The 25,789-nt window shown below is 50.1% G+C and overlaps 1 protein-coding gene across 2 annotated transcripts in view; it reads left to right on the plus strand.

Annotated features, from left to right (window-relative positions):
* LOC144125673 (ras-related protein Rac1-like) overlaps positions 1–25,103 on the plus strand; it is a 73,115-nt gene extending 48,012 nt beyond the window's left edge. For both annotated transcript variants that reach the window (XM_077659264.1, XM_077659263.1), the window contains exons 3-6: positions 180–294; positions 1,431–1,548; positions 20,819–20,958; positions 24,841–25,103. In XM_077659264.1, coding sequence (XP_077515390.1) covers positions 180–294; positions 1,431–1,548; positions 20,819–20,958; positions 24,841–24,918 — 451 coding nt within the window. In that variant the 3' untranslated portion in view covers positions 24,919–25,103. The remainder of the gene's footprint in view (positions 1–179; positions 295–1,430; positions 1,549–20,818; positions 20,959–24,840) is intronic.
* The last annotated feature ends 686 nt before the right edge of the window (positions 25,104–25,789 follow it).

The following is a 25,789-nucleotide window of genomic DNA, read 5'->3' on the forward strand; positions in this document are numbered from 1 at the left end:
CCACCGATATAAAGCCTGAAGGTGCAGAATTAAAACTTTCGAACACGTATATAGTCCGAGGACTGTATACCACAATTTACGGTGAATACGGATTTGACCGGCGGGGAACGTTTGAAGGGTAGACTTGCTGCTACGTCGAGCCTCGGGGCAGTAGTAACCTGACGTGACTTGTCTCGCAGCTTCGACAACTACGCGGGCAGCCTTGTGGTGGACGGCATCACCGCCAACCTGACTCTGTGGGACACGGCCGGGCAGGAGGACTACGAGAAGCTGCGGCCGCTCTCCTACCCGGGGGTGAGTTTGACGTTTATTCGGGTTTCAGGCCATAAGGCGTCAAAACGCGTGGCCTTCGCCTGCCATCTGCAGTTGTCAGCTCGAACCTCCCCTGTTTCAATGCCAGCCACACAATGGGACTCCTTAGGAGGTCTTTGTTCGTTTGCGATCGAATCGCGATGTGGCGCCACTAATGGGGAACGGCAGCTTACGTCACGGCGCGAGCTGCCGGCCGACCCGACTGGCGAATGCTTAGATCTCTACAAAGCGCTGCATCGCAAAAGAAAAAAGAGAACAGAAATGGTCGTCTGTCGCACTGCATATGTGGGGCAGGCACGAAGGCCGGCGAACGAGAGAGGAAGAAAGTGCAGTGTATAGGAAGGCTTGTATGCTTTGCCGAAGCAGGTGCTGGCAGTGAAATCGAGGAGGCGCAGTGTGAGGTCAGGCCCCTATCGCCTGCAAATGCGTATGGCGACGGAGTGGCGTCTCACAACTAATTGATGCCGAGGGGAAACATATTGCCGCGCGGGCTGGCTGTCAGCGCTTGTATCGTCTTTTGCAAATGTAGGCGTTAATATATATATATATATATATATATATATAGGTGCCGTCTGTACAGGGCTATATTGTGGCTTATTTTGAAAAAAAAAAAGGAAGCAGGTTCTGAAGGTCGACACTGCAAATCAAATCGTGCTTGGGAATTACGGGTGATCGATGTACACGTCCTCGCTCGTTGGTCGCCTGCACTTGCCAAGCAACTAACCATATTCATTATGAGCGCTGTTAAGTTGGAATCACCGTGGCATGAGCAGAAATCAATGTCGGTGATGACCTGAATCAACGTGCTGGATTAAACGGGAAGACAATATCTGCGACTCGTTTAAACATCAGCTTGTGCATCTAGTAATTAGACGTCTAGTAATTAGAGTCAAGTAATTAGACGTCTTCTATAGGCTGGACCGAGTGTCAAAAATCCACTGAAAAATTTGTGCGTGTTGAGCTGGCGCAGCACTGCTAGGTGGAGAAGCATAGAAGCGGATCGCGGCACTTCGAAAGCGATTTTACAGCGAATGTGTGTAGTGCTGTGTGCATCGCTCTGTAAAGCTACGTACTGAAAAAAAGCAGGGTGAAACTTTTTCTTCGACTTTGCGGTGCAGTCCGACGTGTTCCTGCTCTGCTTCAGCATCAGCAGCGAGGCGTCGTACAACAACATCCTGACTAAGTGGCAGCCCGAGCTCAAGCACCACTGCCCAACGACGCCTTACATCTTAGTCGGTAGGTGTAACGTCACTCCTCTTTTTTTCTTATTCATCGTTAGCATGTCGCGGGAGTTCGTGGTGTCCAAGTGACACTGTTGTCCGCGTGTCGCACCCACTTCGTGAACTGCGCTTCCGGTGTCATACTGCTATGGAGTCTTCGCTCGGAAGCTATCCCTAGGGGTTCGGCGTTTCGGTTTTTGTAGCGATAGCTACATTACGGCAGCATTTCGAGCCTTCGGCGCGGCGGCGCCGCCACGCTATCACGTGGTTGGTCACTTGGTGCGGAGCAGCTGCCGGCGCCTAGGCTGATCACGTGACCAGGTTCCACTCGGCCAGCTGTAGCTATCGCGTCACTCCAGGTTTAACCAGAGCTAAACCACCGCCAATTTTATTTTTGAAGATTCGATGGTAATTTCAGAACGCAAGTTTCAATTTTTTTTCGCCGAGTATTTTCCCCAGAAGAATTTTTTTATGTGATATATGTAGCACCTTTATGCGCTCGAAGTCACGTATAGTTTATCTGGCTTGTTTGTTTGCAAAAGCCGCTTATGTACAAGTAGTTAACGCACAGGTGGTCATGTTTACTGCAGCGCTTGCAATATGAAATACTATATCGACGTAAAAAAAAGTCACAACATGGAAGTCAAATGATCCAGCCGCAAGACAAAAACGTAAATGGAAGTTTTCTAAAACTTGGCTGAGCAAAAACCTAAACAAACAAAAAATACAGCCGATTTGCGTAGTTAATCAAATGCGAAGTAGGTGCACTAGCACTGCTTACCCCTGCTACACTGTAAACACGAACACGCCTATGTCGGAGTAAAAAGGGTGTAAGCTGTGTAGGGGTGTACGGGAGTGCGCTTACTGCAGTTTTACTCCTCAGTTCTGTTTAGAGTGTACACTTTTATAAGCCTTTTTACACTTTCTTATAATTCGGTTCGCTTCGGTAGTAAAGATTCTCGTGCAAATGATTGGAACAACCGTTGTTCAGCACGGCGAACCTGCGCCGCAGTACCTCACGGCCCGGCTTCACCCACAGCGACGCCGTTGAAAAGAGCGGCGCAGAGCTCTCCTCACGCCGTCTGCAGTGTTTCTTATCAGGATGCGGCGAGCGGCCCGGAGCCGAGGTCGAGGGAGCACCGCGCGTACACGTCTGCTGTCCGTGCAGGCCGAGGAGCGATTGAATACGCGAACGACATGCGGCCGATCAGGCCGGAGTAACACGCGCTTGTACAGCACCGCCCGGTGATGGCCGCAACTGTGATCCGCGGCACTCTCTCATTGGCTGCAGCTGAGCGAGGCCACTCCGCCTTCTCATTGGCTAAGACGCGCGACGCGGCGTCGCCTAAAGCTTAAAGCGCTTAAAGCTCACGGAGAGAGTGCAGGCTTCGGACTGCCATCGGCGAAATCCCTGATTGCGGCTAGAAGTGCTACGCATTAAAAACAACTGGAGGGGGTACATCGCGATAGTGTTAGTGGGTTAATGCCCGCAAATGCCGAATTGGTCATTCTGGATTTCACATTCACTGATGGCGCAGTGGTGCAACGGTTAAGCGATGCCCTGCGATGGCTGCCTGCCATAGGTGGGGCTTGTGAGACTGAGGTTGATCTTCCCGAGAAACCTCTTGCGAGCAATCATTATATTAACTGCCACCTGCCATGGTGGTCAATTTGCTCACAATCAGGTGGGTAGGTTGTGACGACGGCCAAGGTCACGTGATCTAGTTGGCCGAACTAGGTTGCCAGGGCGACCGGTTGCTCCGGCTGCGTTTTCAAACAGTCGACACCACCGACACCGGACAATTTTTTTTCGACAGGGGGTACTAACGCTTTCGCGTTAAAATAATTAACGGGGGAGCTGCACACATGCACACTTGCCTCGCTTAGACAAGTGGAACCAGGCCTTCCTGCCTTTATGTGGGAATAGCTTCATCTGGCTCTCTCGTTCAGACACGGAACGAACTGTTCACAGCAGCAAACGCTTCATGAGAACAATGGTTCGGATCGGAGGGAAAGAAAACGTGACAGTGGCCAGATGGAGCCAGAAGATCGCGTAGTCCAGATGGCATTGGTGGAAGTGCCACTGAACGGTCGCGGAGGCCACAACATTGCGCGGTTTCGACTTGACGGTGGTCTTCTGCAGCTGTTAGGAGACTGTCAGTGTCCCTATGCCCGCAAAACAATAATGGTGCCCGAAGAGTCCGCTTCTCTCCTTTGGTCTCACTCTACATTCTGTCCTTACGTGCCATGCGAAAACCTTTTAACCAATTAACGGCTCTGATAAGGTGACGGCGCACTGCGAGCAGAATGCGCTGCTACGCTATAGTATAGACGAAACTTGGCGAGGGCCTTTCGGTCTGCATCCGGCGTGTGTCTAATGTAGCGCAACAATGCCTCAAGCTTAATTCAGCGATTAGGTTCTAAGTCTCTCTTATGGCCGCTTGTAATTGGTACTTAATAGCCAGCAAGCTATGGCGCACGTCTATCTGAATGACGGTTGGTGGTGAAAACCGAAGTGAAAATGAATTCGCGCATCTTTAACGTGCACTGACATCGCACAGCACACGGGCGCCTTAGCGTTTTTCGACTGCGGCGGCTGCGTTTTTATGGAGGAAAAACGCTAAGGCGCCCGTGTGCTGTGCGATGTCAGTGTACGTTAAAGATCCCCAGGTGGTCGAAATTATTCCGGAGTCCTCCGCTACGGCACCTCCTTCTTCCCTTCTTCTTAAGTCGCCGCGTTGCGAGAGCGTGCGGACGCGTTTCGCATGAGCTCCGAGGATTGCGTGCAAGTGCTCGTGTGCCTATTTTTCGGCGCATTTTGCGTCGACTACGTTTTTTCTGCCGCTAGGCCTAATATGCCTAGCACGAGTACGGCCGCCTGGCGGTAACCACTCCCGACGACCTCGGCTCCCCGGAGGGAGCTGACACGCCTGCAACATGGAAGTCACCGTCGAGGGTGAACCGATCACAGAACATGATTTGAACGACGGAACATGGACCTCCATGGCACTCAAGAACCAGCAACGATTCCGCCGGCGCGGCGTCGACAAAGAAGACGGACGCTCGGCGCCGGGCCGAGCCGCCATCGGGACGCCCGGCGTTGGGGACGAGGCCGCCGCCATTACTGGCGCCCAAGGCTACGCGAAGAAAGGCAAGCCCCTTGACTCTACCCATAGGAAACCTAGGCCTCCCCATAAAAGAAGACCCCCGATCCCGAGGCTACCGGCAGAGCATTACAAAATTGTAATCAGACCGCAGTCTCCCCTTGACTTTCCCACCCATGGCGGAGCGCTACTGCTCGAAGCGTTTCGTCAAGCCGCCAAGATTACCGACGACAACACCCTTACCGAAGATATTCTTCAGAAACACCCAGTAAACCACACCTTCACGATAAGCACGCCCAACGAGAAACGTGCGAACGCTTACCTCAACCTGCAAGCGTTCGTCATGGGGGAAAAGCAGTACCCCATCAAAGCTTACGCGCCTTCCCCGGATCTCTCGGTAAAAGGCCTCATCCACAACGAGTATTGTGGCGAAACGGACGCGCAGCTTGTTCATAACTACAACACCTACAACCCCGACTGGACTATCCTATCGGCAAGACGGTATGGGAGAACAAATCATATAATCATTACGGTAGCCGGAACGGAGCTCCCCCGACTACTCCGATACCCCGGCACAAGACATAAAGTGGTCCTCTTTCTCAACCGAGTAGAGGCCTGCTTCAACTGCCGCAAGACAGGGCACCGACAAGACGTCTGCCCACAAACAAAACGAACCCGCTGCGTCAGGTGCGGAGAAGAGTACCTCCCACCACATGAGGGACAACCACCAACCTGCGTCCCCGTTTGCATCGTCTGCACGGGGGCGCACAGAACCGGGAGCACCAGCTGCAAGTTCAAATTCGTCAAGAAGCAAGCCACCCAGAAACCCGACCTGGCCAGGAACGCCGACCAAAACGCCGGGCAGAGCGACACCTTCGGACGCCAATCGAGGGACAGAACCCGACAAAAAGAGACGCTGACCCTAGGCGACGAGAGGGAGGAGTCCTTCCCGCCGCTGCCACGAGGTAGAAGCAAGTCTGCTACACGACGCAGCCAGTCGCAAGACCTTCGACAGGACCTACCATCGTCCAGCCGGAAGCGGGACTCCAAGAACCCCTGGACAAAGCCAGAAGAAAAGGCTCTCAAGTGGCAGGAAGATCCGGAGAAGCAGGCACTTCGCAATCAGGTGAGGGAGCAAGCCATTTTAATAGAACGCATGCAGTCCCAGATCAGTGAGCTAGGCAGTAAACTCGCGAGCCTCACGCAAACCCAACGCCACATTGAAAGCGCGACAACCGCTAATAACAGGTCTCAATCCCTCCCTCCTTCCGAAGGTGCGGGTATGGACATAGAACAACCGAAGGCTCAAAAAAGACAGGCCCCAAAAGACCAGCAAGAGGCCCAGAATCCCAAGAAGCGAATTGAAACAGACGCGGCGTCCCAACCGACGTCAACTTTCGCTGTTAAAGCCAAGGTAGCTCTCCAGCAGAATGAGAGGGTCAACAAACTGGAAGCCCGAGCAGATAGGCTAGACGCGACATGCACAGATATCGCCAAGAACCTACAACAGACCAGAGAAGAAATTATGGACGCCATCAAGGCATTACAAGCCCAAGTGAGCGCAATAGCGAGCGCCGTTACGCAGCTGACAGTGCCCCAACATGGCAGCTCGTAATCAAGATATCGTCATCTGGCAATGGAACTGTAGATGTTTTCGAGGCAAAACATCCAATCTGCAGCTTTATATTCAAAACTTAGAAGTCAAACCGGACATTATTACGATCCAAGAACCGATGGGACCCGTTAGTTTACCAGGATACAAAACCATATCACAAAAAAACATACCACACAAAGCAGCAATGACAGCCACGCTAGTGGGTAACCAACTCACGGCCATTCAACATGAATTCGACGATTCTCAAGCAGACTACACGCTCACCGAAATTATTCCCGCCAGAAAGAGGCAGGGGAGCCTATACGTTCTTAACCTATACAGCTCCACAAAAGATCAATCCAGAGAAATCCCGGCATTACTAGAGTCCACCACGAAATTAGCCAAGAATGGGCAGCTAGTGATTACGGGCGACTTCAACGCGCCACACGTAGAGTGGGGACACCAGAAGTCAAGCAAGAAAGGCAACATCCTCTGGAACAAAATCCAAGGATTAGGACTCTCGCTACTAAACGATCCTAGCACAGCGACCAGAACTGGCAACAGCGTTAGCCGAGACACCACCCCGGACCTCACGCTAGCCAGGAATGTGCAGAACCCCGCCTGGCGAAACACAGGCACGGATCTAAACAGTGACCACTACATCCTGGCCATTACCCTTCGCACCGAGATTCGGAAGAAGGGCTGGGAGGTAACGAAATTTACAGACTGGGAAAAATTTCGGAAAGAACGGGATCAAACGGCCCCGACTGAAATCGAAGACATCCAAGATTGGGTTAAATCAATATGTAAGGATGTAGAGTCGCACACATGCGAAATAACAACAGACGCCGCACAACCTAACCTCGATTCAAGATTGGCACACATGTGGGAGGCAAAAAATAGTCTTATGAAGAGGTGGAAGAGACAGCGACTCAACAAATGGCTACGAAGTCGAATCGCCCAACTCGAAAGAGAAATTGAACAATATGCGATAGAACTTACCCGGCAACAATGGTATCAAACCTGTGACAGCCTGAACGGACAACTGGGTAGTAAGAGGGCGTGGCACCTGCTCCGCCACCTTCTCGACCCCACACAGTCCAAGTCGGCTGCGCAAGGACAACTCGTTAAAGTCATCCATCAACACCCCGGGGACGAACACTACTTCTTGCACCTCCTCAGGGACAAATACCCAAATACCGCATACGACGGAGAAACGAGCCCACAGTATTCGGGACAACCAAATCCGCAGCTGGACGAGCCGTTCAGTGATGCAGAAGTCTGGGCAGCGCTGGGCCAGCTTAGAACAACCCCAGCGGCAGGACCAGATCTGATTACGAATAAGGTCCTCCGTAACCTGGACCTGAAATCTGTCACTGCAGTCACAGATTACTTCAAAGTATGCTGGGAGACAGGAATCATTCCCAGCAGCTGGAAACATGCCCGAGTGACATTTATTCCAAAACCCAACAAGAAACTCAACGTGGACAACCTAAGACCCATTTCCCTCACATCCTGTCTCGGGAAACTCATGGAGCACGTGGTTTTGAACAGACTACGGGACTACACCGAAGACCACAACCTCATGCCACACTCCATGGTGGGCTTCAGAAGAGGACTCTCCACCCAAGACGTCATGCTCCAGTTATCACGTGACATACTCGACCCCTCCATTAAGAACACAAGAGCAATATTGAGCCTCGATCTCAAAAAGGCATTCGACAACGTGTCACACAATACCATTCTGAAACACCTAGCCGACCTCAACCCAGGCGAACGGGCGTACAATTATGTTAAAGCCTTCCTAGAAAATAGAACGGTGGAGATCACCGTTGGACCACTGAAATCCACCCCAATCAGGCTCGGTAACAGAGGGACACCACAAGGAGCAGTCTTGTCGCCCTTCCTCTTTAATCTGGCTTTAATCAAGCTTCCAGACAGGCTCAACGCAATTCAAAACATCCATCACACTCTGTACGCAGACGACATAACTATCTGGACGAACCGCGGCTCCGATGGACAAATTGAAGAAGCTCTCCAAGCAGCGGCTGAAACGGTTGAGTTGGAGGCAAGGAGAGCCGGCCTCGAGTGTTCCCAACCAAAATCAGAACTCCTAATCGTACGGCGGAGCAAGAAACCTGAAGACAGGATCCCCGTCAACATTACGATCCAAGGCAAAAACATAGATGAAGTGGAGAACATACGGGTCTTAGGACTCCACATCTCCAACACCTCCCGCAACACTGTAGCACTGGGGAGACTCGAAAGCTCAGTACACCGGGTGGCGCGCATGATCAGGCGCATCGCCAACAAGAGACGAGGCATGAAGGAGCACGACCTATACAAACTCCTTCAAGCATTCGTCATCAGCAAAATTACATATGCCTTCCCATATCTCCATCTCAAGAAAGGAGAACAAAAGATCGATACCCTAATACGGCATGCATACAAAACGGCGTTGGGCCTTCCTAAATTCACAGCCAACGAGAAACTCCTCGCCCTGGGAGTACACAATACCTTTTCTGAACTTAAGGAAGCCCCCCTAACAACACCGACGGCTCGACTCTCCAGCACTGCAGCGGGCAGAATCATCCTGGACAGACTTGGCATCGAAGGGGAGCCTATGGCGGACCATCCAGGCCCCGTTCCTAGCCATATCCGAAAAAAGATAAAAATATTACCTCTACCCAAGAACATGAACCCGCAAACCAACAGGGTCGGCGGGAAGCAAGAGCCAGAGCTCTGCATCGACGCTTGCAGAGTCTTCCAGACGTCATCTACGTCGATGCAGCCAACTACCAAGACAGCACCCACAGATTCGCCATCTATGGGGTATCTCATCCTCAGTACCCGGACCCGGCCACTCCACTCATGGCCGCTACAGTATTTACCAAGAACGCGGAAACCCCGGAAACGAGGCCGCCAACGCACAAGCTCGAGTTAAAGCCGGCCGAGCAGTAGACGGTCCGAACCCGGAGGCAACCGGTGAAGCGCTAACCTCCTATCACGACCACACCACCCATTTTAGACTCGCACGTAGGCAGTTCCCGCCGCCACACCCCTCCCTGTCAAGGGAGCAGCAGGTGGCGTGGAGAAGACTACAAACAGACTCTTTCCCCAACCCAAATATGTACTCGCACATATTTATTACAACCTCCAGCCCTAACTGCCGCTTCTGCGGTGCAAAAGCTACTTTAGACCACATAATCTGGGACTGTAAACCACATCCCCCACCCCAGATCTCATGGCTGCTCCCTCACCTGACGCGTGGCTTTCAGTAAAGGTCAACGACGACCGAGGCACTCAAGGCTTTCGAATGGGCCTATGCGGTACGAGACCTACATGGTCTGGACCTCACTTACTGACCACGAATCTACACTTTCTTTCAATAAAGTTTTTACTCACTCACTCCCTTCTTCTTTCACTCCCTCCCTTGTCCCTTCCCTTACGGCGCGGTTCAGGTGTCCATCGATATATGAGACAGATACTGCGCCATTTTCTTTCCCTAAAAACCAATTATATATATATATATATATATATATATATATATATATATATATATATACATTTACGGCTTTTTTTTCTGGTTTATGCCCAAAACTCGGTCCCCTGGTTTTAAGCATTACAGGTTCAACGCGGAAGTAACAAATGGTCGAGCGAAGGTGAAGTCTGTCGAGAGTAATATCCTCTCATTGTTATGGAATGCATCTCACTTCGTAGGAATCTGCTATCGCTATGCCACTGCGCCCACCCTATCCCTCCCTCCCTCTGCACAAGATTCGGTATCGTTCACATTTTTAGATATCTGTGCTTCCGCGCTCATTTCGCAGCTGTTGCAACATTCGATTTCAGAGTACTTCAGCGTTAATTTGCCCTCCAAAAAATTATAAAAAAGCAGTGTTACCTGCAGAGCATGCAACGTGCGGAAATGATCGTCATTTCGCGTATCAGTTTCAAGTGTTTACTTCGTGATCGACGGATAACGGCGCAAACGAACATATTCTACGAAACGGACGAACAATGACGCGGCTCCGGCTCCGTTAAGCCGTCGGCGTGCCCAGCGCCATGCGTCCTTCCTATTGGCTGCACCTCCTAGCTTGGATCGAGTACCAGCTTCGTTGCTTGTTTCCAGGTCGAACTAAACTCCGACCGTTATCTGTATTGCTAAGCCGACTGTTGGGACCCGCCGCGGTGCCTCTCAGCAGAGGTAGCGGGGACGAACCCCGGACCCGACAACCGCATTTTCGATGGAGGAGGAAATCCACAAGGCTCGTCGACTGTGCGATGCCAGTGCACGCTGAAGGTCGCCAGGTGGTCGAAGATAATTCCGATCCTCCCATTATGGCGTCTATCACATCCCACGTGCAGTTCCGGGGCAGTATGCGCGGGATGTTTACCAGCAAGCTGACTGTTGGATAAGCTGCGTAGCGTCTAATTATCGGCTGTCTGCAGCTCAATTGCAGGGTATACCTATATATACTCAGGGTGTTTCACTTAAGATTTTACACGATTTAAAAAAAATTCGCTTTTTCAGTTAGAAGAGCGCTTTTTTCGGCATCGCATTGTCAGCGGTGCAATACATCAGCAAACAGTTAAGACGTGCTAACTAGCAGGCTGATTAACTAATATTGAATAGTAAACTTTAACTATTACTGTTAGGCTCCTTAATTATTGAGAGTGTGTAGTCCACCGTAAGTAATATACATAAGTTTTTAGAATTTCGAAAACACGGTTACCCTCGGCGCTGTGCCCCAACAAATGTTATCGACATCACGCCGAAATGCATGCGCTTTCGAGGGGCTTGCAGGCATAGCAATTAACCTCTTCAGTGCAAGTAAATCGTCGAAATAGCCAATACATATTCGGTGTTTCAGCGAACACTTTCAAAAATTCCTGAAAATATTGGGTTCAATATAGCAAAAAAAAAAGCTGTAGGATCACACTTGCTGCCCCGCCGGACACAATATACTGCAAAACTCATCTGATTATCCAGTTAATTAACAAAATCACTAATTAAATCATTAATTATCGTAGCTGGGTGGTTAGTCCCGATTGAGAGTTTGATGCCGTGAACAAGACGATGTCATATACGTTTTTGAAACCAAGAAACACCCAATTTCTAGAGCCCTGCAGCGCGAAGAAATCCGACGCTTTTTCCCGCACCCGACCGAAACTGAGCGCACGAGGAGCGCCGGAAGTATGGCGTAAGCGAAGCGTCCGCAGGTGACGTGGCCCAGTTCGAAACGCGTGCGCTTACTTCCCTCGCTAGAGAACCTCGGCGCTCAGATTAGACCGCGGCCGGCGTTATCGACTGCTTCGTCGCTCGCAGTAAGGAAAATTATAGTCATCGTCTGCTACGCGGCCGTCGCTTTTGGGAACGCTGATAAGCACACGTGGCGCTCTGCATGTCTGGATAACTTCTTATTTTCTTTTATCTTTTATTTGCGTCACTAGATTCGTGAAAGGGATAAAGGTACTCTTCTCTGACAGCGTGCAGATTACAGTTTAACGTTAAATAGTGCCGGTATATCGACATGCATTTATTATTTCTGTCAAGCTGCTATTTTTTTCGTGCGGAATCGGCTTGACTGCTACAATAAATGAGAATGGCTTCTAGCGAAAAAACTAACTGAAAACATTGCAATTTTAGCACTAAAGTCCTCCGTACCGGCTGGCTCAATACGGTTGCCGTGTGCTGGATGTCCCGTGCTGTAAGAAGTGCTAGTGCTTAATTAGGAAACCTTGTCCTCAGACGTTTAGCACTTTCTAGTTGTGTGACAAGCAGGAATTAACGAAATTTGTACCTTTTATGGACTTAGTTGATTGCAGCCCCACTTGAACACTCCAGGAAAGAAAATGCATATGGGATGAAAAGAAGCCGTTTTCACACCACGTGTTCAGAATGCTTGCCGTCCATTGCGATGCACAGAGAATGCGGTCATTGATGGAATTCAGAGCAGAAATTAGCATCTGTCGGGGAATCTTTTCAATTGACATCTTGATACGCTCCTTCAGGTCATCGAGAGGTTCGCTGACTCCGTATTGAAATCTTTGTTCTTGACGTATCCCCAGAGGAAGGTATCCAGTGGTGACAAATCGGACGACCTTAGAGTCCACGCTGTTGCCCCCCCCCCCCCCCCCCCCCCCCGCCCAATCCATTGGTTAGGAAAGGTGATCTCCAGTGAATTGCACCGCGAAACAACAAAAAAAAAAAAAGATGTGGCGGGGCTCCGTCATGCTGAAACCACATTTTTTTTTCAACCCGGCCGGTGGTAGCTCTGCGACAAATTCATAGACGGCGCCTTTTAGGACGCAGCCTGTGTATTTTTTTCGCACTGAGGTTTCCGTCAATGAAGAAAAGATGGACAATACGACCGTCATAAATGCCACGCAAAACATTTGCTGACTATCTTACTTGGTGCTTGTGCTGGTGTAGGCAATGTGAGTTCTTGTCGCACCAATAATGCGCATTGTGCAAGTTGACATTGGAGCCCCTGATCCAGTAGACTTAAATCATGCTTACAATAACACAGCGCAAAGACAAACGCGGACAAGTAAGGAAACACCACAAAGCGCTGTGGTGTTTCTTAACTTGTCCGTGTTTGTCTTTGTCCTGTGTTATTGTAAGCATGGTTTACCAACACGCCCAGCAAGTGGTGTCAAGACCTAAATCGATTAAATATCGATACGAACGTGGGACGAGTCGGCACACGACGACCAGGATGTTGGGCAGCATAGAGTCTGGATGCCGGCTCCGCGTCCATTTGCGCGCTCACACAAGCGATCACAATGTCCACCTTCTGGGCAATGGAGTATTGGAGTTGCGCTGGCGCAGCCATTCCCACAATTCACACACTGCGGCGTGACGTTTTAATCCTAGGCGGCACCTCCACACATTCAAGTTATTTGAAACACCGGCACTGCAATGGCCTTGACACACGCGCACCTCGAAGACAAGCACCTGAAATGAAGACTGCGCTCTATTGGGAAACTGAAGCCAACACACCCGAACATAACCGCAAGAACAACTGCCCGATAGCACACTGCCGCGCAAGCTCTCCTTGCCACGCTGACAAAGCTTTTCTTTTTCGGACGTAGTTCCCGATGCGCAGCGATTATAGGAAAACAATATCAACCTAGTGAGTAAATGAATTCATGATGACGCACAAAAACGAGCCCGTCGGCTCAAAATCGACGTTCCAGTAACTGACGATGACTATAATTTTCCTTACTCCGAGCGACGAAGCAGTCGTAACGCCGGCCGCGGTCTAAGCTGAGCGCCGACGTTCTCTAGCGAGGAAAGTTAGCACACGCGTTTAGAACTGGGCCACATCATCAGCGGACGCTCAATTCGCTTACGCCATACTTCCGGCGCTCCTCGTGCGCTCAGTTCCGGTCGGGTGCGGGAAAAAGTGTCGGATTTCTTCGCGCTGCAGGGCTCGAGAAATTGAGTTTTTCTTCGTTTAAAAAGCTGACATGATATCGTCTTGTTCACGGCATCAAACTCCTAATTGGGACTAACCACCCAGATACGACAATTAAAAAGTAGTTTTTTTTTTTTCTGGGGGGGGGGGGGGGGGGGCGGGAATGGCGCAGCATCTGTCTCACATATCGGCGGATATCTGAACCGCGCCGTAAGGGAAGGGATAAAAGAGGGAGTGGAAGAAGGATGGAAGAAAGAGGTGCCGTAATGGAGGGCTCCAGGATAATTTCGACCACCTTAGGATCTTAAACGTGCACTGACATCGCACAGCACACGGGTGCCTTAGCGTTTTGCCTTCATAAAAACGCAGCCGCGTGGTCGGGTTCGAACCCGGGAACTCCGAATCAATAGCCGAGTGCCCTAGCCACTGAGCCACCGCGACGGGATGAATAAAATGTTAATTAGTGCTTGTTAATTACCTGGATAATTAGAGGGGTTTTGCAGCATATTGTGGGCGCCAGGGCAGTGTGTGTGATGCTACACCTATTTTTTGCTGTATTGATACTGAGCCCAATATTTTCAGGAATTTTTGAAAGTGTTCGCTTAAACAAACGATATATATATATATATATATATATATATATATATATATATATATATATATATATATATATATATATATATATATATATATATATATATATATATATATATATATATATATATATAGCATGCAAGGTAATGAAAATGAGGGGCTCGTTTGACAAACTTAGGGAGTCAGTAGTACTGCTGGCCGCCTTAATAAGTGTATATATATATATATATATATATATATATATATATATATATATATATATATATATATATATATATATATATATATATATATATATATAGATTTAAGAGAAGTGGGCACTTCTACGAAGACACTTTTATTTATCAACGTTTCGACCGCGGTGCGGTATCTTCCGTCGTTGACACTCACGACAGGTTCTAACAGCGTTGGACGACCGCAGCAAGCCGAGGCCAGTAGTACTTGTGGCGGAGGCGTCCCAATGTTCTGGAACAACCGAGGTGGCCAGAAGAAAGGTCGTCGTGGCATGCAGCGAGAACTTCCTGACGAAGCGCGAATTATGACAACGAGGAGATACGCAGTTTCGGTCGGGCCGTAGTTTTTCTTGCAGAGGACTCCATCTATTATAAGCAAAACGACGAAGTCCGCGAGAGAAGAGTCTGGGCGGAGACGGAGCGGTTCCTTCGCGGAACTCGATTAGAGGCAGCAGTTCTCAGTCGGACCTCTGGTGGTGGGCAAGGTCGGATGTGGTGACAGCGCCGAGGAAAGCAGAATCGTCGTTGGCCCCATCTGGTGGGCACGGAAGAAGACCTCGGGAGAGACAGTCTGCGTCGCTATGTTGAAAAGGGGGGGGGGGGGCGGCAGAATACGAGGCTACATTCTGGATGATGTCACGCTAAAGGGCACTGATTCAGAGTGGCACGCAATCGCAATACAGGCATGTCGCCTAGTCACGTACAACGCATTTCATAAAAATAATAAAAATAGTCACGTCCCCGCTGGTCACAAAATGGGGCGATTAAGACAGGCGAGTTAGCTTACCTACGTTTTTGGTTTATACTTGACGAGACGACTTTAAACTTGTGAATTAAAAATGATTCCGTGACTCCTCTGTCGTAGTGCTGTCGAAAGCCAGATTCCAAGATGGTGGCTTTTAGTTTATCAAATTTGTGACCTGAAACATTCACATGCCTAGACAAGAGCAGGTTGGGTGGACTTGCACTCTGAGCCTTTTGGTTGCTAAAGCGCAATCTGAAAGACGTCGAAGTCTGACCTATATAAGTCTGACGGACAGAACATTCTAGTAGATAAATTATGGTGTCATTGTCGCTGGTTAAGTTACCTTTAAAGGGACACTGAGGAGAACCCTATCAAAATTTTGTTTTGTTAGCAATATCTGATAGTTCAGCATTTCATGGCTTTGTTGACGCTTTTCCGGGAGCGAATGATGCATTTATTTCAAAGAAATTTGGATGAAGTTGAAAATTGTTTTTCCCGCTGCTCCGATTCAAACTCGAGAACTCTTATGACGACACGGAGAACTCTTATGACGACACAGTACGGAGCGAAGTGAAAGGTGACGTAAACGGAGACTCCGTGATCTCTGGCGCCTAGCGGTGCGGTCTTGCAGCTGCCGAAATGAAAGCTACCGCCGCCGCACGTTCAAGGCATCTATCGGGGGTCGCCACCGTCGCTTCGTTTACGTTTGCACCGGCGTCTTGCCAGCGTTACGATGGATCCCGTTCCCGAACCCGACGACGTAGTTCTCGCAAAAACTCTGGCCTGCATTTCAGCGACCTCAGCCCCACAGAGCGCGCGATGCTTTTGAGGGAGCACGGTTAGGTTAGGCGCCGGCGGGTGGTTTCCCCCTTCCCCAAAGAGCAGCCGTTGCAAACTAAATATCATAACCCCAGTGCGGGGAGTCGCGAGGGGTGCGTTGCGCCCATCGGAGGCTGGCCGGGGCTTTGCGGCCAACGGATTGTGATTCCTTGAACGGAGCGGTTGCACGGCGCAGCAGGCAGCGTCGAGGTCTCCCACGGTTGCAAGGGCCAAGTTATTTATTTTTTGCCACAAAAAACAAATGGGTGCTCGACGGCGGTCGCGTTTGAAGTCGGCGGCTTGAAACCAAAGCCGGCGCACGACGCTTCAACGGCTTCCGCTAGATCCAACGGGTCCACTGGATCTGGCTCTCTCGCCAACTTGCATGTACCTTCAGATATGTACTGTGAATGGATTAAAATAGCCGAGCTCGAAAAGAACAGCTCCGCCGAACTGCCGCAGCTATTGAATATAACGCGCACCTCGCCGCGGAGCCAAATCAGTCTGGCCGGGCCGGCGGCGGCTGGCGCACTTGGCGCGAAATAGATACATGCTCCAATCTCCCCGTCAATGCGGTCAGAGTGCGCCGAACCCGCCACACGCGTCGGCGGTCGAGTGCAGTTGGAGTATAGAGGGTCTCGCTTTGACCGACGTGACTTCGCCGTGCAGGGCGCGCGCGCGCCTCGCCGCAGCATAAACGCGCCTTAACGGAGCCTGCGCTTAACCGCTAACCAACGTATTCAGCGGCGGCATCCATGGGAGCCACTGAAACCTCCCGCCCACTCACTAAATAAAAGAAAAGAAGTCCGGTGCCGAGGTTCGGAATCGAACCAGGGCCTTCGGCGTTTGAGGCGGAAACACTGCCATTCCTCCACGACGGCTCAAGTTACAGCCGTCAATAAAGGCGCATCTAGTGAATGCACTCTTCTGATGCAGAAATCTCCGCGCTTCCGCTAGGTATATCCTGGCCTAACAGAGCTAGGCCATCAGCAATTTTTCTGAATTGCCTTGTACCTTGTCTCCCATCCCTAATAAACGATTTCAGTTAAGTAGTTTGAAGTTGACTGGCACAGCCGGGGATGTTTCGCCGGGCAAGCGTGCGAATACACAAGTGCTGCCTTGTACGATCACCGACCATCGTGCCATCATAGCTTTTCATCGACCGTGGCGATCATCTGACAAGCCTTAACAGGCTCCTTCAAAGGTTAACTATAGCACTTGAAGCGGCACTTGGAGTTCCTCTGCTGTTCGGTGCTTGTAAATCGAAGCGCGTCAAAAACAAAACCACGGGGCACGCAAAGCTCATAGACGCGAAGCGCCAGAACAAATCGAAACTCTCCTGGCCGCCAAGCATCCGTTTTCTTTGCTTCCAACATTCAGGTTGTCTTTTGCCTACCTTCCTTGTGTGATAAAAGTGCACTATTGGTTTTAAAACAAAACTTACTTTAATATTGAACCGTGCAACCTACCTTTGTCAGCCTCAGAGATTCGCGACACCAAGTAGGATGGAAAATTCCTCCAAGGTGGCGTCTCTTGTCCTATGGCGTCACCATGCTTGTACTTGCGAGATTGGCCTGTGGTGGCGATACCTGTATTTTGGTTCTTGCTATTTTCTACCTTACAAGAGCTTTGTTTTCAGTAAGAGCGGCGTTTTTGTGATCAGGAGCTGGTATTCTATCGATACAAGCCAACTTCAATTTCTCCTCAGTGTCCCTTTAAGCCTTACACTGTAGCTGGAAGCAGTGCTAACAGCTACCTGTGACGTCGCCATCTGCAGGAAAATTTTGCAGCGAGATTTGTTGCGTGGTGTACAACCGGGAAACACTGGACGGATGACTTTGTTAGAAGTTAGATCATCTCGCAAGTTTTTAGCACGTCCGAATACAGCTCCTGGTGGTTCTTTAAAGATGCCCTTTAGAAAGGGCATACATAATATGTTTATACGAACAAAAAAAAAAGCTACCACATGGTCAGTTTTAAACAAGGACCACGGTGAAAAAATAAAGATAGCAAACGTACTGTGACACGGCTATAGCGAATGTTTATAGATAGATAAAGTGAAAAATGACACGACAAAATGAGGCGGCAAGAAATGCAAACACTGTCTGAGGACGGTTGAAACATGCACATAGCGTTATGCGTAGAAGTGTTCATCGTCACCTGCGACATTTGTAACGAAAAGGTTCGAGTAACAAGCGCAGCATAGCCGCCCTGGTCACTCCACTCCCTGCAGCAACTGTACCCTCTAAGCACTGCATCTGCTAGCTGTGACCAGCACTGCACCCCTCGAAACTCCGCAGCGGCGCCTCTGTTTCCTTTAGTCCAACACTATAAATGATCCAATTGGTCTGGGTCCCTGCGCACTCGTCTCATCCAGGGAACGAGGTGGCCCACAATCATGCCCGAGGATTCGTCGACAGGGATGTGGTGTCGCCCGTCCTGCAGACGGCGAGAGATCGTATGGTTACATTTCATGACATAACCATGCACTACCGCTTTGGTGGACTTCTATATCCCCCCGCACATATGTCTCTAACCAAACCCCAAGAGGTTGCGTGGAGGCAACTCCAAACGAACACCTTCCCCAGCCCCGGGATATTTGCCTGCATATACCCTAGGGTATACTGTCCCTCCTGCACACTATGTGGCCAACATTCCACTCTATCCCACATACTCTGGGCTTGCCCTTGGGACTCCCCTCCAGGTCTGCAGCTCTCGAATCCAGACCAGTGGGAGGCCGCATTGCTTAGTTCCGACTCGGACACACAGATCCGGGCTGTGACAAGAGCCCTAGAAGCCGCAGAATGCCACGGGCTCATGGCCACTTGATGGAGCTATAACCCCACACCATCTGCTACTTTTGTCACCAAATAAAGTTTATCCTCCTCCTCCTTCTCCCCCCCCCCCTTGTGCTTCGAACGTTCCCTGACTAGCGCGAGTGAACTCTGCACTCGTAAACTATGATAGTTTACAGCGCGCATTTCTTCAGTTTGAGACCAGATGGCGCCACAAGTGCACCCAGGGCATGCCGCCATTGCGGGCCTCATAAGTCGCCGGCGTGTATGCAGGGACTCAGCTGTGGAAATATCGCCGGTGGCTGACGAATGTGTTCGCTCTATGAAGATGTGAAAAGGCAGAGGAAACACGTGCTGAGTGGTGGATTGCAAGAATTGCGTCAGAGAGTTAAAGGTGTAGGATGAGGTCGTTTGCGAGCGTCACGGAGACGAACTGCACACAAACGGGCGAACGCAACAAATGCGTTCGCCAGCGCTAGATAGCCAATCTAGAAAGAAAGGTCCCTTTCTTGGATAGCCTGCAAGGGTAAGTTCACAACAAAGCCGCATGAACAAGCTGTTGCGCCGCCGAAACCGAGGTGGCGTGCTTTCAGTTGTTGTCAGTGGCGTCTACGTGTGTAACTAGACCCCACTGCTCATAAGTTGAGGTGTGCGGCCATAAGCAACAGGAGCGCCCGAGGCTGAATTATAGGAACGGTAAAGAAGGACGACTTATGTAGGATCCTACAAACCGCTACTGTAGATTATGCAGTGCATAGCCTTTAGAGCGGACAACGCTTACCGTCAGTCCATATATTACATGCCGTCTTGGGGCATGTACTGTTGAACCTAGCTACGAGAAACGTGGCTTTCGTGGACCATATTTGAAATAAATTATTTGCGTTACGGCTGCTGTGCTGTGTGGCTGTCCCTTCCTGGCGGTCTATGCGAGACGGTCACTAAATGTGACCTTGTAGGCTGGCGCTCACATTGAAGCTGATTACTTGCCACCAACGAGACCTCGAGCACTTTCATGTCCGCATGTCGAGCGTGGAGCGTATACCGCAATTTTATGTGTGGGGCTGACAAAATTGTGAACTTCGTGTAGCATGAGCGCGTTACCATGTACGCGACTCATTTCAACAGAAAAAAGGCAAACGCCGACCAAAGGTTTTTGTCAAAACAGACGTTTCGGCAGTGAACAAGGCTTCCGTATGGAAGCCGAAACGTCTGTTTTGACAAAAACCTTTGGTCGGCGTCTGCCTTTTTTCTGTTGAAATGAGTTACTACCCGACCAAACGAGATTTCGTCAGACCTTAGTTTTCACCATGTACGCGTTATTACAATCGGAGAATGCCTCGAAACGATTGCACGCCAGCCCATGAAGGCTACTTGATGCATGGTACTGCTGTAATGACAGTGAACATTTGTGTATATATTTATTTTTGCCGCCTTTGTGTTTAACAAACCAGTAGAAATTATTTGAATGTTTCCGAAGCACCGTTAAGAGGTTGCAAACAAATGCGTACGATGCGCATGTGAACGTTTTAGAGCGGTGTCTGCATGCATGTCCACAATACGACAACGACCTGCGCTGCCGGAGGAGCATTAAACCTTGCCGTTTTAGATAATAACAATAAAAAAGAAACAATCAGCAAAGCCTTCAGTGAAAGCAAAGACAAGCATTCAAGTGATCCATTCGTTGGTTCGATGAGGCTAAGCTGCTCTCCGCTACATGAAACCCGATCACGCTTTCGCGCCTCAAGTGATCAAACTAGGGTTCTCACATGTCCTTTGAAGCATCGGCCAAACCATAGTGTCGTTTTCCCACTCTTTTACAACCAGAGCACTGGCTGTCGGAACCGAACCGCCACACGCAGCTAGCAGCCGTCGCGACGAGGCAGGTGCCGAGCAATCAGGAGGCGTGATCACGTGACCAAAGATGGCAGCCCCCATGATACGTCACTGTAAATAGTCTGTACCGCGTGCCCCTTCGCAGCGACCAAGGCGGACCTGCGCCAGGAGCCCGAGTCGGCCGAGACCTTGGTGAGCCGGCAGGCGGGAAAGAAGCTCGCCTCCAAGATCAAGGCCTACAGCTACGTCGAGTGCTCGGCCAAGACCGGCGCCAGCGTCAAGGAGGTGCATCGTTCTTCCCTTGTATAAGCATGCATGGTCATCGTTTTTGGCGCACTCCATGAAGGCGACTTCAGTCGCTTGCTGTGCGCGTTTCAGTCATTCGATCCATAACTGTCTGTATTATATTCATCTAGATCTATATGTCTAGCCTTTAGCAATGCGAAAGCATTATATGGCTCAGTTGTGTCAGCAAAACTTGTCCACAAAATGTGTCCACTCGATGACGTAACTCCAGATGAATCAATGTGTAAATGTTTACTGATAATGAGTAATAGATTAATGATGTTATATGCCGTGATGAAGAATGATGTTACACTGTAAATTAAATTAGTAAAAGTAATTAAGAACTTAGTGCAATTAAAAAAATTGACGGCGCTCATGTATGCTTATGTGTAGGGTGCCTCAATGTCAGCGCCGGGGTGGAGACAACTTCAGTGGCGCCGCCATATTGAATCACACGGGATCAGCGGCGCTAGCGTTTGTAACGGCACCGTTCATGCTCTCGGCGCGCTTTAACTTGAACGGCCTTTTGCAGCGAAAGCTACACTGGGCTACCAGTCGAGCATTTCGCGGTACATGGGAGAGGCCAGCTGTGATTCAATATGGCGGGTTGTCCCCACCCTGAACGGCGGCGCTGGCCTTGAGGCACCCTACTTATGTGGAGGAATGCGAAAGCATGTGTTTTGAGGAAAGGATTGGACGCAGTAGCTCTCAGATCACATCTCGGTGGACACCTCAATCGCGCCTTAAAGCATGCAACTGAACGTACAGTCGCGAGTAAATAAGATTAGCACTAGTGACGTGCCACCGGAGCGGCAAATAGCAACGCTCGGCGCTGCGGTTACGAACACGCCGATAATAAAATTGCCAGGTGTGTTCGCAAAGCACCACGCCTGCCGCACAGTGAGAACGGTGATGTCATTGTGCTAATCTTTTTTACTCGCGACTGTACATACGTCATCGATGCGAACCCCCGTCTCAAGTCTCAGAAAGCATGCAATTGAAGGTGCATACGTCACTGGTCCGAATCCTTGTCGCAAGCTAGCCTCCAACTTGACTAAAACATGTAAAATATATGCAAAGAGAAATGCTATGACACCAAACAGAATGCTGTACACGAACGGTTGCTCAAAATTCTGGTGAATGTATTCGAGAATACTGCCACCGTATCGCTCCTCGGTTCAAGGCCTTATGAAAAAATTTGAAGGACGCTTAAGCTTCGTCTTTAAGAGTGCGACGCGACAGCGTGTTGCAGCGTTGCCAAGGGAGTGCACGGTACGCTATCGCCCATTCGCGTGGCCCGTTGACAATTTAAGGAAAGGACGCCTGTCTCACGTCTCGGTGGATCGACAACCGAACCGGGCCGTAAGGGAAGGAAAATGGAACGAAAATTGGTTTTAAGGAAACGAAATGACGCCTAGCTGTCTCACAATTCTCGCTGGACGCCCGTACCACGCCGTAAGGGAAGGAAGAGGAGGAGTGCGAGGAAGGATTTTTCGTGGACGGCCAACGCCGCCGACGTCGCCATCGGCTTAAGGCCGTTTCACATGATGCGATTGTTGCCGCAGCGCAGTGCGATTTCTGCCGCTGTGCGACAGAAATGCGCGTCGTTCTCGTCGCAGGGCCACTGCGACAGACTTTCAACAAGTTGGTCGCATTGTCGCAGCGTCGGTGCGGTCGCAGCGATGGCCACAGTAGTCAGCCAATAGGAGCTCAGCGACATGACAGGAAAATCTTGAAAACGTTTTATTGAGCTTAAGAATACATCACAGCTCAATATTATTACCCATGATTACGAAATCAACGCCTGCCACGATGTTTGACATTTATTGCAGCCGAAGAATTTTCGGCCACTGAAAGGCCGCACCGACGCTAGGGCGCTGGTGCCGACGGCACCGACTGAATTCATCGTTGTCATGTGAAACGGCGGCTGCGATTACCGTCGCAACGACAGTGCGACCGGGCCGTAATTTTTCGTTCCCGTCGCACCATGTGAAACAGGCTTTACACGAGCTCCTTAACGCTATCGCGTTAAAAGACGCCGTACAAGCTACGGGGGTGGCTTTCTGGCCGTGTGGTGCTGTGATCTAGGGGCCCTCACATGTGGCGAGGGCTCCTTGTCACCGGGGGGGTATCTGTTGCTAAGCCGTCGTCGTCGCTTCGGATGACGCGGTTGTTGCGACGCGCGTCCTTTCGATCATTCTTCTCTCCTACTGCCGGCACGTGACAGCGATTGTGGCTCAGCTTGAGCCAGTGGGCTGCGCAATTTCCTTTTCACCCTTCCTACACTCGCAACAAAATGAAGCTACGGAAGGTAGTATGAAAGTTAAAAACTACGAAATCAAAAACGATGACGTCATCACTAATCAATGACGGAAAGAGACGCGCGGCGCAAAACCGCGTCCGCCGAATCGGCGACGCTGGTTCGAGCAACAAATATCGCAGGTCTGTCTGTCTGTTGTTGCCAGGAGGAAAGAAAAGGAAAGTGCACAGGCCTACTCACTGGCTCCAGCCGAGCCACAATCACTACCACGTGCAGATAGTAGGAGAGTTGAAAGATGGGATAGAAAGACGGGATAGTAAAGACGCGCTGTACAAAGACCAAGGCCGATCCCGGAGGCAGTGCACGCAATACCGGGCCAACCGGTGGCGGAAGTGAAGCGACCTTCAAACTCTCCGCCACATTTCCAAAAATAAGTCCAATTGGACCCGCAACAGATACTCTACGGGGTCCGGACATTCGCATCACAGGTGCAGTCTGTCTGTTTGTTGTTGTGTTGTCTGTCTGTTGTTGCACGTGGTAGGTGCAGAGTAAATCCCAGCTATGTCATCTCATCACTGGTTGGCATCAATGTGGTGGCAGTATTCCCGAATACATTCACCAGAATTTTGAGCAACCTTTCGTCTTACAGCATTCTGGCTGGTGTCATGGCATTTCTCTTTGCATATACAGCTTACATGCTTTAGTCAAGTTGGAGGCCAGCTTGCGACAGGGCTACGGACCAGTGACACATGCACCTTCAATTGCATGCTTTCTGAGACATACGACGGGGGTTCGGACCGATGACATATGCACCTCAGCTGCATGCTTAAAGGCGCAGTTGAGGTGTCCACAGAGATGTCGAGATCTGAGAGCTACTGCGTCCTTTCCTTTCCTAATAATAATTAGTTTTGGGGGAAAGGAAATAGCGCAGTATCTGTCTCGTATATCGTTGGACACCTGAACCGCGCCGTAAGGGAACGGATAGAGGGAGTCAAAGATGAAGGAACGAAGAGGTGCCGGAGTGGAGGGCTCCGGAATAATTTCGACCACCTGGGGATCTTTACCGTGCACTGACAGCGCACAGCACACGGGCGCCTTAGCGTTTTGCCTCCATAAAAACGCAGCCGCCGCGGTCGGGTTCGAACCCGGGAACTCCGGATCAGTAGCCGAGCGCCCTAACCACTGACTCAGAACACGTTTTCGCATTCCTCCACGTAAGAAAAGTGTCCCGAGTTTTCCAGTATTCTTGAAGGGCTCCAGTATTTGCGTGCACTGTGTTGTATGGTGTGCTTTGGGATAGTTGCGTCAGGATATTCACTGGGCAAAGTTTGGTGGCGCGGGGAAGACTAACGTCGCGAGGAGCGGCTGTACGGATGTCGGCGTGCGAGGGAAACTTGCTTAATGCGGCGAGTTGGGCGTGTTGGTACATGGTTTTCTGGAAAAGCAGCGCTGAACAGACGAGGACAGAGACGAGGCGACAAGTACAGCGCCCGTCCTTGTCGCCTCGTCTGTTCAGCGCTGCTTTTCCAGAAAACTTGCCGCCTCCGAACTTTTCTTCCTTCCGGAAATGAGTGTTCCGGAGTGCCGCGTTGACTTTATTTCTGTGTCTCATCTTTTCGCAGGTCTTCGAAGAGGCGGCCAGGGCAGTGCTTCAGCCCAAGTCGTCGAAAAAGTTGAAGCGAACCTGTAAATTCCTATAGGCGCCTATGCATCAATGTGTTCTGTCCGACTCTTCTGCTGTAGCACGCCGCACATGCAAAAGCCGCGGCTGCATTGTTTGTAAATAGATAACACATATCGACATAGTGTCCGGTCTACGGATCGATACACGATTTAGCGGCACTGTCACGCGCGAGTCTCAATAAACGAGAAGTGAATATTTTGAGCTGTTGTCAGCATGTGCTTACTTATCTCCACACGCATATCGCAACGCGCTCTTTGAAGTATTGATAAAACATGCTTGTCTGCAACATCATACTACGCATATGGGCACATGTTTTCCCTTTATCTCGGTTACACACGACCTATAGGGGCAATATGTATGTCCATATCTATATATATTGGTGAATGGTTGCACCTCCTTGTATTTGTAATTATGTTTAAGATTCATTCAGACATATTTAAATAAGAGAGGGTGCTTTTTCATCAGAATTTGTTTGCGCAGGGTTAAAAGAATTGGCACGTTTCTACATTTTCCCGCGCATTCGTGCATGTGTAAATTAATTTAGTACAATCGTTTATTTTAAGCATAAAATGCATTTTTTAACTTCCAGTCTCGGCAAACTGAAGCAAAACGCCCGGGCTTGCCACTAGTTCGTGAGCTAGAGCCAGACGACGAAAACATCAACAAACAAAACCAGCTGCAGAAGATCTTGTGTTAGGCTCGGCATCCTCCGATTTGTGCGAAGATGTGAATCACAATGAAGTTTGGTTTATGGGGGTTTAACGTCCGAAAGCAACTCAGGCTATGAGAGACGCCGTAGTGAAGGGCTCCGGAAATTTCGACCACCTGGGGTTCTTTAACGTGCACTGGCATCGCACAGCACACGGGCCTCTAGAATTTCACCTCCA

The sequence above is a fragment of the Amblyomma americanum genome, chromosome 3, assembly GCF_052857255.1.
Source record: "Amblyomma americanum isolate KBUSLIRL-KWMA chromosome 3, ASM5285725v1, whole genome shotgun sequence".
In the NCBI taxonomy this organism is placed as follows: Eukaryota; Metazoa; Arthropoda; class Arachnida; order Ixodida; family Ixodidae; genus Amblyomma; species Amblyomma americanum.